General features: G+C 37.2%; 1 protein-coding gene and 2 long non-coding RNA genes across 7 annotated transcripts; 2 read left to right on the plus strand and 1 right to left on the minus strand.

The window, feature by feature from the left end:
• The first annotated feature begins 19 nt into the window (after positions 1 to 19).
• Positions 20 to 12812, plus strand: LOC126927491 (uncharacterized). Of its 4 annotated transcripts, XR_007715530.1 has the most exons (5): positions 20 to 141; positions 358 to 717; positions 772 to 924; positions 3168 to 3569; positions 12782 to 12812. It is a non-coding gene; the product is annotated as an uncharacterized LOC126927491 (long non-coding RNA). The 4 variants fall into 4 exon arrangements; XR_007715529.1 differs by lacking the exon at positions 12782 to 12812 and having other exon boundaries at positions 3168 to 4836; XR_007715528.1 differs by lacking the exons at positions 772 to 924; positions 12782 to 12812 and having other exon boundaries at positions 3168 to 4836.
• On the minus strand, positions 4278 to 7554 carry LOC126927481 (katanin p60 ATPase-containing subunit A-like 2). Of its 2 annotated transcripts, XM_050743592.1 has the most exons (7): positions 6892 to 7554; positions 6303 to 6503; positions 5943 to 6192; positions 5591 to 5759; positions 5421 to 5533; positions 5022 to 5224; positions 4278 to 4864 (listed from the first exon to the last, which is right to left on the minus strand). In XM_050743592.1, the coding sequence occupies exons 2-7, from the start codon at positions 6386 to 6388 to the stop codon at positions 4480 to 4482; spliced, it is 1206 nt and encodes a 401-aa protein (XP_050599549.1). In that variant the 5' UTR covers positions 6389 to 6503; positions 6892 to 7554; the 3' UTR covers positions 4278 to 4479. The 2 variants fall into 2 exon arrangements, with proteins under 2 accessions (XP_050599549.1, XP_050599550.1); XM_050743593.1 differs by lacking the exon at positions 6892 to 7554 and having other exon boundaries at positions 5943 to 6187; positions 6303 to 6462.
• LOC126927519 (uncharacterized) lies at positions 9767 to 10154 on the plus strand. Its single transcript, XR_007715560.1, has 2 exons — positions 9767 to 9829; positions 9930 to 10154. It is a non-coding gene; the product is annotated as an uncharacterized LOC126927519 (long non-coding RNA).
• Positions 12813 to 14589: the final 1777 nt, after the last annotated feature.

Raw genomic sequence — 14589 nt, forward strand, 5'->3', positions numbered from 1 at the left:
TTCACAGATTTGGATTCGATATTGAAGTACTTCTTATGTATTAACGAAGAAGATAAAACATACTAATACAAGCATAATTCAACTGAGCGATTATGATAATGTTAATGCGCATCTCCGAACGTGCAGAGGATAAATGAGCAGGTAAGTTGCTCCCATCACTTTCTCCTTTGTTTCATGCAACTGTAACTCTTAGAATGTAATGTATAAATGTATATAACTATCCTTAACCGCATTGACGAAATGATGATAGACACAATTACTTGTTTGTCAGTTGAAGATCTTTTCTTTCCTCTTACTACATATTTATGTACTCTTAACTTGTCTTTTTAGCAATACTATCGCTCGTTTGTTCTACAGTTTTCAGAATTCTACCTTTTAGCGTTCTACACACGATCGGAGCGTAAATGTGCCCGTAGTCTGCCTGTTCCTATAAGCTACTTTAAACGATCATCTTTGATTGTGTTGGCTCGTAGATCATAGAGGAAGCCATTTACCTATCTTTCGGAACAAGAACTACAGTTAAAAACAGCGACCAATTGAGAACGGTAGTTAAGTCCGCGAGTAGAGGGGTGAGCGTGTTTTAGCGGCGACAACAGCACACGGTATGCAGATACGAAGCCGGGGTAAACCGGCAAGCCGTAGTTCACGGACCGTAGTAAGCGTGGTAACTCTGAACAGTCAACGACATTTGAAAGCCGGCCGCGCTCTGGAATTCAGGTAAATTTACCTCTTTTTCGTCTTAAATTTTCATTGACATTTCTCTGCTTATAGATTATTATACGGTTAGAAATGACATATTTTTGGAGATATCGAGGAATGGTACTTTTAAGTAATTTTGATTTTCATCACTCATAAATTGAACCGAGGAAATTCCATCAATTTATTTACCGGCTGTTAAAAAGTTTTAATGAAATGGGACAAATGGTAATTAGTTGCGAAAATAAGGACAGTTGTGCCAGAGTTACAGTGTTTGCCTTTAATTTCAATTAACTGTACAGCCTGAACGTGGAGATTTTGTTCCTATGTAAATGATGAGATATACGACACACTGGACTGGTTTCTCGATAGTTAACATCTAAATGGTTAAATTAGGGAATGCTTTAACAAAGTTGATTCAAACATTTGATGAAAAACCCATAATTTACCTTTCTTAGAAATAGTCTTATACTCTTACATATCTTTTATACATTTTTCTTATATATAGAAATCTAACATTTATCAAATATGTGACAATTTCTACTGCAATCAAACATCTTATTTACTCTACGTAATGAAGCTAAGTTTAATTAACTTTCCTCAGTATCTTACATCACCAGTCACGCTCTCGATCCCGCTAGCTAGGCAATAAATCATCAAAAGTCGAGTTACAATTACGTTCTTATCCTACTTCAGAGCCCCTCACCTATCCGTTATCCAATTTCCTCTTCGAAATCCCATCGTGAAACCGACAATTAACTACTGTTCATCAGCATACGTACAGTTGACGGAATCGACATAATGAGACAGCGGAGTTAAATGTTAAAAAGTTTGCATATTTTATAATTTGAATGGCGTAAGGGAAAATAAGATGTTTGATTCGCCTAAGATCGTTTCATCCTGTATGGCACCAACATTTCATAAAATATTATATAACACAATTTGGAAAACAGGGTTGAGAATCATAGTGGTGTAAGTTAGGCCATTGCCAGTTTTCATCAAATAATCTTCTGTGTTTATTACCGTAAAAATAGATTACATCTGTTCAAACCGTGGAAACAGAAATGGTAGAGAATAAAGTTACGACTTAATCGGTTCTGAAACCAAAGGGAAGATATGTTTTAGAGTAAAAATGAATTCAAACATTCGGAATTACGACTTAAACCACTATGACATTGAATTTGTCGTATGAAACCTACGCGTTGGGGAACGTGTTGAGGATGTCCCGAAACGTAGTTACAAATTAAGACAGGTCCGCGAGGCTAACTGTAAAAGAGCGAGCGTAACTGTGCGGAGTCGATGTTAACGGAGAAGATCTTCCTGCCGAAGATTTGTTCCGCTATGTCTAGACGTTCTATCCTTTGTTTCCTCGTTGCATTTTTTTACTTTCATTATATCGCCACGAACAATGTTGCTCGTCGTGCTCTTAACCGTGCAACAGTCGGACAAAAACCCGTTCTACCTCGTATATAGCGTTCTGTTCGACACGGTCCACGAACTTACGGACAGATTTTTCGCGATTAAAAGAACAAGATAAGACAATTTCACGGTGATCTCATTGTTGTATATGTATACGGAAGTCCCATGGTTGTCGAAGTTTGTGCAGTAATTCTTCTTTCTCTTTCTCTTTTAATTATCGTTTTTTGCAGAAGAATGACCGTGGTGTAGAACATGATTGATGTTGATGGTGTAGTAATGGGCGGTGATGCTTCAAACGTATATAATACACTTGAGTTGTATCAAGCATGTTTTTACAACTTTGAGTCGGTTTTACGTGTTCTCATGTTATTGTAACGATTAAGTTACCATAAATATAGCAGTTTTCCCAATGGATCCACGCGTCGAGAGAAGCCATATCACGTAAAACATACATTTCCGTATAATGTTGTACAAATAACAGTCTAAGAAGAGTAAACACTCTTTATTACGATCATACATGTATATTGAAAATATAGCGATCGTTGCAACGTTATGAAAAATTATTGCAATGAAAAATTTTGACGGTGGATACGTATCGTTAGCAGATGATTCACAAGTTTCGAATCGTCTGACGGTACTGGTGCGTTGAACTTTCAGTGGTTGCGCGCGTACGCGTGTCGAGTCGAATTCTAGTTCGATTTCGCTATGGTAAATGTAATCGAGTGAACAATCGCGCTACCGGGTCTACGCGTATTCCGGAACTCGGCGCATAATGCCGCGGAAACGGGCATTACAGGTCATTCAGAAGTTACGTCTCATAAATTAAAATACATAGAAGAATGGCAATTACATTCTCCTTTTTATTATTTATATTCTATTATTAGAACACGTATCATTTTTCAAAATTTTCCTTGCAATCTACAATTGTTTATGTTATCTTCCTATTGATCATCGACTTTGTCATTTGCATGTCTCATTTTCCTCGTGTTCGGCATTTCAATATCAGGGAACGAATTTGTATCTTCTACATGAAATCATCTCTTTAATTTCAGATAGACGAATATGCGGCTGCTTCTGTTCCAAATATCTCCGTTACTGTGCCTGTTGACGGAAATCGGCGCGGCTGGGATCGGTAAAGCATGGCAGATCCTGCCATACGCGACCGATTCCTGGAATCACCCATCATGGCCACGGCTCGACTCTTCCGCGTTCGAAGTTCGCAGCGTGAGCGGGATTGGTCATCTCAATCCCTTGTTTAATTGTTGATTTTTTTAAATCTTTGTTTATTAATTCCAGATTTTTTACATATTTTTTTTTTACATGATTTTCTTCCAGAATAAACGCTGAATTCTGATTGTAGGGTGGTACAGGCAAAAGTACCGATACGCGACGGTACGACATAGCCATGCATTATTACATTTTTTTTCTTTTTTTTTTTTTTTAAGATTATTATTGTAACTTAAATTTAAGCCGCTGTTACGCTGTGCTTATGTGCGATATTTTAATTTATGTCCTGAAAGCCTGGACGCAAAAACAGGACAGTTCGTTAGCGTAGGAGGGAACTTCTTCGTTAGACTGAACTCTGTTGATTGACTATTGAAAGCGCAAAGCGTAATAAGTTATAGTAATTCTTTTGCACGAGATTAAATAATTCAAGAGCGTTATTTTTTAGTATTGATTATTTATTTTAAACATTGAAATTTACAATAAACATTTAGAATTTACAACAGAATTTGGCTAATAATTCAGTTGTATGAGAAAAATTTCAAGACAATTATCGATACATAATCCGACATCGCATTTTCTGCATTCTCTTATTTTTCTCACAAACAACACATTTTCTTCTCGATAATTAGATGCGACTGTCCTCGAAACAGGTAGACAATTATAACGAGACATTATTGGCATTTGCTTACTGCCGTTACTAAGGAATACATTCATATTTATCTCACATAAATGTAATAGTATTACTTCTACTTGATCGGAAAAATCGACAAACGCGTATATCTGTCCTTAGGCCATGCGGAATACTTGCAAAAAACGCATATATGTGTTCTGAGTCTACACCCATAGCTTTCGCCCGGCGCATATACGCGCCCATACATGCGTTAATAAGATAAGAGGAAATAAAAGACAGATTATCGATAAAATACACTAACACATATGTAATACGTGGATATATTACCACTCAGATTACACATATTATATATTATAAGGGAATACGTATACCACGTATACATATATGTAGAACGAACATTTCAAACTTGTTTATAGCGCGTGCGCACACATACATGCACGCACACGAACAATTTTTCGAACGATAATTATATTAATGATATATATTATGATAACCATTTATATTTTTTAAAATATGTTCTTATGGCATACATATTTATTCCACGCTTTATATCTATCCACATCCGTGACTGTAGGTGACATTGTTTTTAACAATTTTGCTATTATTTCATAATTCTTTAATTCATATTTCAAAGTCGTAACAGATGTTTCTTTTTTTTCAAGTTTTTCCCACATTGGACTTATTTCTAGCAGCCATGCTTGCTTACAAAGCAATTTTATATCCGCGCAAGAATATTTTTCAGTAGATTTTATTATGTGGTTTACAATATCCATATTCTCTAATAACTGGTTGCTAAGGTATAATTTGAACATATCGAGTCGAGTAACTTCATTTGGTAATGATACGTATATTTTCTTTTCGAGGCGTCTGTGTAAAGCTGCATCAATGTCCCTAATAATATATTTACAATAAATATTATTGTTCTGTTATATTAATAATAACGAAGGAATATTCCGAACAACACAATAATTAAGATTAAGATAATGAATAATTATGATATTAAGATATTTTCTACTTAGAAAACATTGAAATAGCTTGATATACATACCAAGGGCAATTAGTTGCAGCCAAAAGAACTACATTAGAATTTTCGTTAGATACTAATCCATCCAATCTAGAAAGAAGTTCTGATCTGAATCTCTTTGCAGGTTCAGACAATGTACAGTTTACTCCTTTATTTGTGCCTATCCAGTCAATCTCGTCGATAAAAATAATTGTAGGCGAATAATTATAGGCAAGTTCAAATAAAACCTGTTCAGTTTAACAAATGTATTTATTATTTATTAAATATTATATTCAAAATTCCTTAAATTCATTGTTTCATCACGAACGTAATATCATTTCGTTTTCCAAACAACTATTCTATTTATATATGAATGACGACAAATAAAAACAAATCTTTTTAAACCTAGAATCTCTTCTTCATAGACAAAGGAAATCAACTTACACGGATATACTTCTCGGAATCGCCTCTCCATTTGCTCACCAATGAGCTGGCCGTTATGTTAAAAAAGGTGCATTGGCATTCTGTTGCGACTGCCTTCGCCAACATCGTCTTCCCTATTTCGTAATTGATTGTAAACATGTACGGGAATGAAAGAAATACGAGTATCTTACCTGTACCAGGTGGTCCGTATAGCAGAATACCTTTCCAGGGAGAAAATGGGCCATTAAAAAAGATAGGGTACTTAAGGGGATACACAATGGCCTCCTTAATAGCAGATTTACATTCCTCTAGGCCTACAATGTTGTCCCAATATACATTTAATTTTGTCAGTATGATTTCCTGCGACAATACAAAGATGAAATGGCGCATAATCTCCGTATTAATTTCCGTAAGTGTTATGTAATTCGTTATTTAAAGCTTTACTGAAATCCCTGCGTCATTGATATACAGTGGATTGTTTATCGATAGGTATTTTATTTTTAAAAAGCTTTACAATACGTATATTAATCGAAAATAACTTACGCATGAAATGTCTTCAGCAATCTTCCGCAATTCCGGATTGTCTATATAAAGCTTCCGAGCCCGTTGCGATATCTTTGATTGCGTGGATTGTTCCATTGAGACGTTAAATAGCTCTTCTGATGAAGCTCCATCGCTTTCATTGGCGAAAATTGGTGTCACTGTCATTGCGAGATTAATATCATCCGTAGCGTCACCCGTCATCTTCTGTTGTACATTCCTCCCTTTCACAGACTCACTTCTCGTTTCTTTGCTAACAGATTTGACACGTTTTACTACTTCTTCGAAGATTGAATGATATTGTAATCGATACGTTGAATACGTTGAGAACGTTGAATAGTGTTAAATAATTTAAATTCTTACACTTTGTTCGCATTTGTCATTTCCCTCGTCTTTATTTCCTTTTCAGTTATTTTCTTGCACAATATAGGATATTTTTGGAATTTCATCTTGTAATAATTTTCATATTCTGTAAGAATAATTTCCAAATCGACGTTGTCGCAGACTCGATATTTCCGAGGTAGACGAGCTTCCCGGATTAATACATCGCTAATGTCTACATATCTAAAAAATATAATTTTTAATTCATTGAACAAATTTTATGCTATGAGTACACACTATACGATAATCATCAATTAACTGTTTTATTTCTAGGTAAGACAGACAAAAAGAATGTACTGTCTATTTATTATTATATAAATCCTCGGCGATAATATTTTGCCTTCTGCTTTTTAATTTCCAATTTTTAAAGTTTGAATTTATATATATTTTCATTTATAACTAGTTAATCTACGTTATCGATTGAGTTATTCTATAACTACTGAGTTACCGATGTCGATTTTCAAATTTTGGTTCCTTCCCCTCTTTCCGCACTAATTTCTATTTCGATTGGTCACCGATATTATTCGAAAAAATTGCAACTAAGAAGATATCTAAATTGCAATGTACTCACCCATTGCGTCCCAAATAATCACATATAAGGTACAATATGTTCCGATTACGTTCCGAAGTACGACTCTCCTCCTAATGCGACATTTATTTTTTTTATTATTAACAATAATTATTAATAATATAAAGATTTTCATGCAATTTTCTGTTACATTGCGAGTTTAATCAATTTGTTACACATAATTTTGTTATCTACCATCTTGATACGTGCAAAGATAAATCTTAATGATATATAATACAGCGTAAATGGTTATAAATAATTAATTATTGACAATAATTATAAGAATTATCGAAAGAAAAAATCATAGATACTATGTGCGAGTGTAAAATATCACAAAAAATGAACAACAATTGTGAAAAACGCAATATGGCAAATCAATGACAAAACACACTCATGACTGTCATGGAAGTTCCAAAGTCTAAAATCTAGAATATTCCTTACCTCTTTTCGCAAATTATAAGATATCTTATTTGTGGTACCTTGCAGCGATAAATCACCGTTCATTGTGATAGTTTTAAATGTGATAATGATATCCTTGTATTGACTATCGTTTTTCGATAGTTACGAGAATTTTCGTTTATTACTTTGAGACAATCCGTCACTTCCTTTCTCTTATAAAGTTTCCCTTCAACTCCGTTGAAAACTGAGCATCAAACAGGAGACGAACGATTTGTTGTCATGGCGATGTTGGTTCACGCATAAGCAGGGTGCGAATATAATGATGGAATAGTCGAGTCCTGTCTACTGTATAGTAAGATGGATGCGACATGGAAATAGAAAGAGAAGGCTGTATATAGGCATTTCCTGTCCTTGTTTAATCAGGCATGCACACTAGTGGACACTGACGGCGCTCGTTTACCGTTGTTACATATTTCCGGTACAAGTACGCGGGCATTAGAGAAGGACGGAACGGTCTCTCTCTTTAGCCCTATATCGCGTTTTTAGTTCGCTCACGCGCTCTGTACTTATATCTGTCGGACGCACGTCAGGATTGGGGGTGGGGGTGTTCGGTGAATCTTCGTTGGAATTAGCCATAGGTGCGGTGTAACAATGGTTGAGTTTATTGACACAAATTAAGGAGATTTACAGCGTCGATAGATAATCGCAAGGTTTCGATATTCGCGGCACTATGACAATGGTCTCGGCTCCGGCAACGTTTCCGCGGTCAACGGATACTGGACTTTACCCTTCGTTTGCGTCTAAGTTACACTATATGTTAGAGCACGGGGGCAATTATTTCGTATACGAAAGACAGGTCGATTACTGATGAGATCGCACTAGAGAGTGACTCTCCGTCGCGGTGACGCTGTCGAAGAAAACTATGATGGGTGTGCCTAAGGGCACGAGATCATCGGATTCGCGGAGAAAAGTCTTCGCTCGAAGGGTGAGGGAAATTGACGTTGCTGTTAATTGGTCAATTTCCATGTTGGTGGTTAGAGAAAGATATTAGCTGTCCTTGGGGAAAGTTGCTAGCGAGAAGCGTCGTTCGTGGAAGGATAGATTTCTCTTATCTTCCCGTAGTCGGGGCACAGGCCATTTGTCTATTTGAGAGACTTTGTGTAATTGAAATTTAATATTCGTAGCGGGTCCTCGCCCAGCTAAACATATACTGTGAAGATGCGTTGGCATCTGGCAATCGTCTTACCCGAAGGACAAAGTCTGCGTGTGGCGAGCCACGGGACAGAAATCGTTGAAATGTTTACCGTCGTGCCCCGTCCCAAGTATTTCTTTTAAGGAAAGCTATAGAGTTACTTCATGCCTCTGTTAGATAAAACGTTCATCCCTTGACCGCGACTACGTTCGGCGACCGGTTGTCACCTCGAGCCCGAGCTCACTATCATAAATTTCGAATAAGTACAGTCGGATCGAATTACAACAGTTTCTTAGTGCGGCTATGATGAAATCTGGATTACAGCGCTAAGGGGGTCCTCCCACCGCTCCAAAGGGGAGGCTCCGGTGTTCTTTCATCTCCGACATATCTATTACATTCCCACCATAAGCAGCGGCCGTGCCAGTGACTTACAAAAGTTTCGAACTCGCGGACGTTTAATCACGTTCCCTACTCCGAAAGGGTAAGTACAAAGTTGCTCGTCTCAGTACTCTTGTTAGAAGTTTTATCATATTTTTCATTTCGTGGCTACAAGTTTTTCCAGGAAATTCTTATCGTTTTACAAGGGCTGTGGGGCACAATGACGTCAGCTATCGATCATATACGCGAATTTGTTGTAAATTAATTAGGAGAATATCTGGAGTTCTTTATCGTTGTCAGCTGTAAAATATTAGAATTTTTCATTTATAATTGTCATATTTTCGACTCTTCCGTTGCCAAGACCATCTTGAAAGATTTTTGGTATGTTCCATCACCCTTGTTAAAAGTGTGCCCATTGGTTAGATATATTGATTTTAAAAACCAATACGTATATCAAGTTTATTATCTCACAGAAAACAAAGAAATTCGTTTTATTAACGAATTTTCGATGTTTCTTCTCAATTTCCTTTAGTATCGAACGAAGAACATTATTTGATCAAACGTTTCATCGTTCAAGTAAGGTTCACCTTCTTTAATGTCAATGATTTTGAGATATGTTATTAAGCTCCAAATTCTAAGCAATCTTCTATATATGTACATATAATTGTGTATTATATATATATATAACATACGTATAATAGCCAAAGTTCAACTCCCAAGTATACGCAAAGCTTTTATTTTCAATTTATGCGATACCACTATGTTTCATGAATTTATTTGTTAACGGTATTGAAACAAATACCAAGCAGAGGACGAACTATCCGTGAACTGTTTTGCCAACGAGTACGCTTCCAATATTTTCTGTTTGAGAAAACACGATCTAAGGGGGGGGGGGCAAAGCTTGATAATCTCGAAAGAATACAAGCATCAATTTCAAGCGCTTATAGGGAATCAAGCGGGCTTGTTAAGGTCGTAAGTTGGACAATTATCCCGTGTTAGGTTCAGTCAGCTTAGTCCTACACAAAATTGATCCAATCATGTGAAAACAAATGCATTCTGATTTTTGTCGCAGATATTTCTGGTCTACGCACTCCAGTGCCCACACAACAGTTATTTAAACAGCTGATTTTCCCCTATTCCAGAGCGACAACATCCCCTGATCTTTTACAACCATGAAGAACTCGTACTCGAAAATACTTGCAATGCTCATCTGCTTGCAGGTTATTTTTGTCACTTTCTTCCCGTCAGGGGCTGGTAAGTTGATACTGATTAATTATACCATCGAAATTCTATATAATGGCTACAAAAAATATTTGCATCATTACCCTCATTTCCTAACGAAGCGCGTCTTTTTACCAAGTTTTATATTTCATTTCATAGTATCAAATCTCTGTAGTTACACGAAAGTATTAAATGATAGGAAACTTGATATACACGAATTTAATTAATTAATAAGTTAGTCGTTATACAGCCATTATTATTTCATGTGAAATATTACAACGTCAAAAACTTAACGTTCTTGTACGTACAGTATTAATCACAAATTGTAAGAATGTTTACTGATAAGCAAAATATTTAATATGGGAAACGCAGATCTATGGAAAGAGAATTCCTGACATTAGACAGGAATACGCGATTGCACGAAATATTTTATGGTATGTCTAACATGGAGAATATATGAGGCGAAGTACGAAAAATTGTCGAGTGGCAAAGATATTGACGCTGGTAATCGTTTTCAGTGGCTTTAGGAGAAAACTGTATTGATTTCGAAGGAGAAGTTATCTCACATGGACTGATGTATGTGCCGGGACCTTCGGTTTGCAGCCTCTGCGTCTGCTACCATTCGGAGCCAAAATGGTGCCAGGCTATCTTCTGTTCACCTCCTTTTGTAAGTATATGCTCATTCTAAGAGCAACCAGCTTAACACAACCATGAGAAACTAAAGTACACCGTTAACGCTTGCATGCTGGTCGTTAAAACACATGCTGCGCGAATAGGGTACACAGCGATTCATTTAACTCGCCTTGAATTAGTTTTAGAAAAACAACATGGACAGGGATAATTTTTGTCACGAGCCGTTTAATTTATTCGTTCATTAGAACGAATTAATTTACACCTGCTGAGATCGCGATTGATGCGACAAATTCGAAATCTTGTTCCATATAAATATTTTTAAACAAGCACGTCGTAAGCTTTGTATATTTTTAATCGCAACGAAACTGTTCAGAGAAATGCTGAAATTATTAATTAGAAAAGGAGATTTCTACGCATCATTGTAAAAGTGTCAGGGAAAATATTCGTGAAACAGTTACGTTGTTACAAGTTCTACAAGAAGAAATATTGAAAATCACGTTCCACTTATTCAGTTGCACGTGTAAAAGGTATCTTGCGTTCGCGCAAAAAATCTCTGAAGGGTACATGCTTTATAATAAATTGGAGTGTCGAAGTTGTTACGCGGATCGGCGTACACGTACCTTTTAATGAAACTAGGTTACTCATTCGTTATTCGTTCCTAATTTTCAGCTTCACGATTTTTACGCAATAAAATTTTATACACCTGTTCGGTTTATAAATGATTCAATTCAAATTTAACAGAATTAAAGTTGAAATAATCATTTGTACTTCGTTAAAAGGTTCTTTCAGCATCTCGTTTTAATATTTTTATTGGTAATATTTTGTTAATCGTTATATTTAAATGGAGTTTTTCAAAGGAGAGACATTTTAAGGTAGGAAATGGACATACATTTATAATAAGAATTCAGAAGAAAGAATATTTCATACAGAAAGAAATATTCCGTATGTATAAATAACTACGCTATGAATTTTATATGTATCGGATATTCCTTCTGGTTAATGTATCTGATGTTTTTTCACACGAGGTAGCGTATATTTGCATCTATATGTCTCTTCGTTTCTCAGTAGTAAAACTTAGCATTCATGCGGCTGATAAGTAGTTACGCACTGACAACGAGAAACATAAAATGAGTAAGAAGCATGAGACATTCTATAAGAAAAATAAAGTTGTTTTTATCTTTCATTGCATATTCGTCAGAATATTGTTAATAAATATTTAAGTTAAGAATTCAGTTGAAATAAATACATAGGATTATACATTTATTTATATATGTATCTATGAACGCATTTGACATAAAATTTTGATAACGACTAAAATTATATATTCTGATATTAAATTAATTTAATGAGAATAAAAAACTAATTTTTTTAAACAAGATTTTGTATAAAGTTATATTTATTAGGAAAAGTTCGTTCATCCCTTTATAACATGATAGGATTAGACTCATAGCTGTGTAAATCATTTCATGGAATAGTATATGTGTGCGTATGTGTTCTAAGTTTTTATTATAACAATGCTAAATGTACTAGGAGACGTTTTTAAAAATTCATAAATTTTTCTTCATCAAACATATCAATCGTTATATTGAAAAGTTAATTATCTTTTATTTGTTTCGAGCTGCACATTGATTGAGACATTCGTGTTGGTTATAATTGCGAATTTAACGCAACGAAGTTGTTTGAATCCCTTGCAAGCATGTAAATATATCGTCGAATTAATAGGTCAATTACTTGAGGTTGGAATTGAAAGAAAGGGAAAGGTGGAGGAGAAGTCTTGCGTTTGAATGCGGGACACTTTTAAAGCCCACAGTTCGTTGAAATTGCCAGAGAATTCAATTAAATGGCAAATTAAACCATTGAACTGAATCTGTTTCCAATCGCGAGCTTAGAAGTTCTATCCTTTGAATTTTTATATCAGTCAACTTTCTTTTTGTACGTACGGTAACGAATATAATTCATGAATTAATGAAGTATGTAATTGGATGAAAGTTCTTCCTCCTGGATTCAGTTTAGACTAAGAAAAATTATATAATAACGAAATTATTAACTTAAAATTGATAGAGTGTATAGTTTTTTTTTTTTTTTTTTTTTTTTTTTTTTTGCGTGAGGAGGGGAAAATGCTGTTACGCATACCCAGTGATCCGCATCACTGGGTTATGTGGGACTCGGGCGGATGTTGTTGCCATACCCACTAAAAACCCCTCCTCCTTTTTCCTTTGCTTTGAGGACAGACAACCCCGGTAAAACCTGTCGGCAGTCATCAGGGTTGTCCTTTCATGCCCCGTTGTATCTTCTTCGTCGGGCAGTTATTCTGTATATTCAGTATACTGTATATTCAGTATTGCTCTCGTCATCTTCTCAGCTAGTTCAGAATACTGGGCTGATCTCCTTCTGTGGTTCTTTGTTGTCTTGTATCTCTGCCTTCACTGCTCCGCGTAGTTGTTGTTGCTCTCGTCCTCCTCCTTACCTCCTTCAAGGCCTTCGCTGTCACCCTCCTGTGAGACATGACGGTCTTGCGAAATTGCCTGAATTTATCCCAGCTCTCGTTCTTGGCGGCCACCGTGGCGATCAGATTGTCCACGTCGCCAAGAGCGTTCTCCAGCTCAATCCTTCTGTCCGTTCACTTCGGGCACGTGAAGAGGGCGTGCTCTGCATCGTCGTTAGGGTGTGCACAGTCGAGACAGTTGCTGTCGCTGCTCTTGCCAATCCTCTTCCTATAGAAACCAAAACTCCTGTAGAGGTGAGCGTGTGTGCGTTATATATTTATTGGACGTGCGTGATAGTTGTAGTAGTTGGGCCTGGTCCGCTGTAATTGTCACTGGGAGCTGTAGATGTCGCTGCCGTCGTCCGACAGTATTTAGTGTCGAGTGGTGGTATTTGGCTTGTCGAGTGCCGTCACACTCCCATGCCCGGTTAACAGCTGCACGGTGTGATGATCGATGTCCATCTTCTTTTTGGTAAATAGCAGCGCACTCGGTATTAATTTCCTTGCGCCTCCAGTTCCTCCTTCAGCTCGTTGCCGTCATCCGCGCCGATCCTGGTCTTATGGATCTTGTTCCTCTCGTAAGTCTCTCCGAGCATCTTTATCTTTATGTAGATCGGGAGATTCCCGGTCAACACGCAAAGTGCAGCGTGGGAGACGGTACGGTATGCACAGGGCCGTTCGCTGTGTCCGTTTCAGCTTCTTCCTGTTCTTATCGGTATTCGCTAAGCTAATTCTTCTTTCTGAACCCATACTGCCTCCGATGGAACGGGTCCGTTCCGATGCATCTCTCGATGATCTTGTTAAAGCATTTTTCCCAGATCTTGCTCATGGCTGGGAGTATGCTTATCGGCCGGTACGCGTTAGGGAGACCGGGATCCTCTCCCGGCTTCCTTAGCAGTATTACTCTGACCGTCTTCCAGCAGTCTGGTTCCAGCTTGCTTCCAGCTCCTGCTTCCAGCAGTCCAGGAGTCTTCCATCGACTCCTGCAGCCTTCTTGGTGTTCATTCTTCCGGCGGCATCGACGACATCGCCTTCGCCGATGACGACGCTGAAGCTGATGTCTTCCTCTTCTTCGGTCTCTGCCTCTTCGCGGCCCTCGTAATGGGAGAGTCCGTGTCCCATGGTGAATAGCCTCTGTAGGACTGCTTCCACCATGTCGATCGGCATGTCGTTGGTTGGTTTCTTGCTTTTGCATCTCTTCATGACTGTGCGATAGGGTTTGCCTTCTTGCTTTTTTGTATGGATGGAAACGCGTTCTAAATGTAAAAGTAACGGAGTAATTAGCGATGCACGATCCCAGGCTGGTGAATATTTTTCCATCGGGAGAAGTCATGTCGAGCGATACAAGATTTATATGCTCGTTCTGCCAGTTATTTCAACGTCTGTTACGCGA

Source organism: Bombus affinis, unplaced genomic scaffold (assembly GCF_024516045.1).
Source record: "Bombus affinis isolate iyBomAffi1 unplaced genomic scaffold, iyBomAffi1.2 ctg00000123.1, whole genome shotgun sequence".
Lineage (NCBI taxonomy): Eukaryota > Metazoa > Arthropoda > Insecta > Hymenoptera > Apidae > Bombus > Bombus affinis.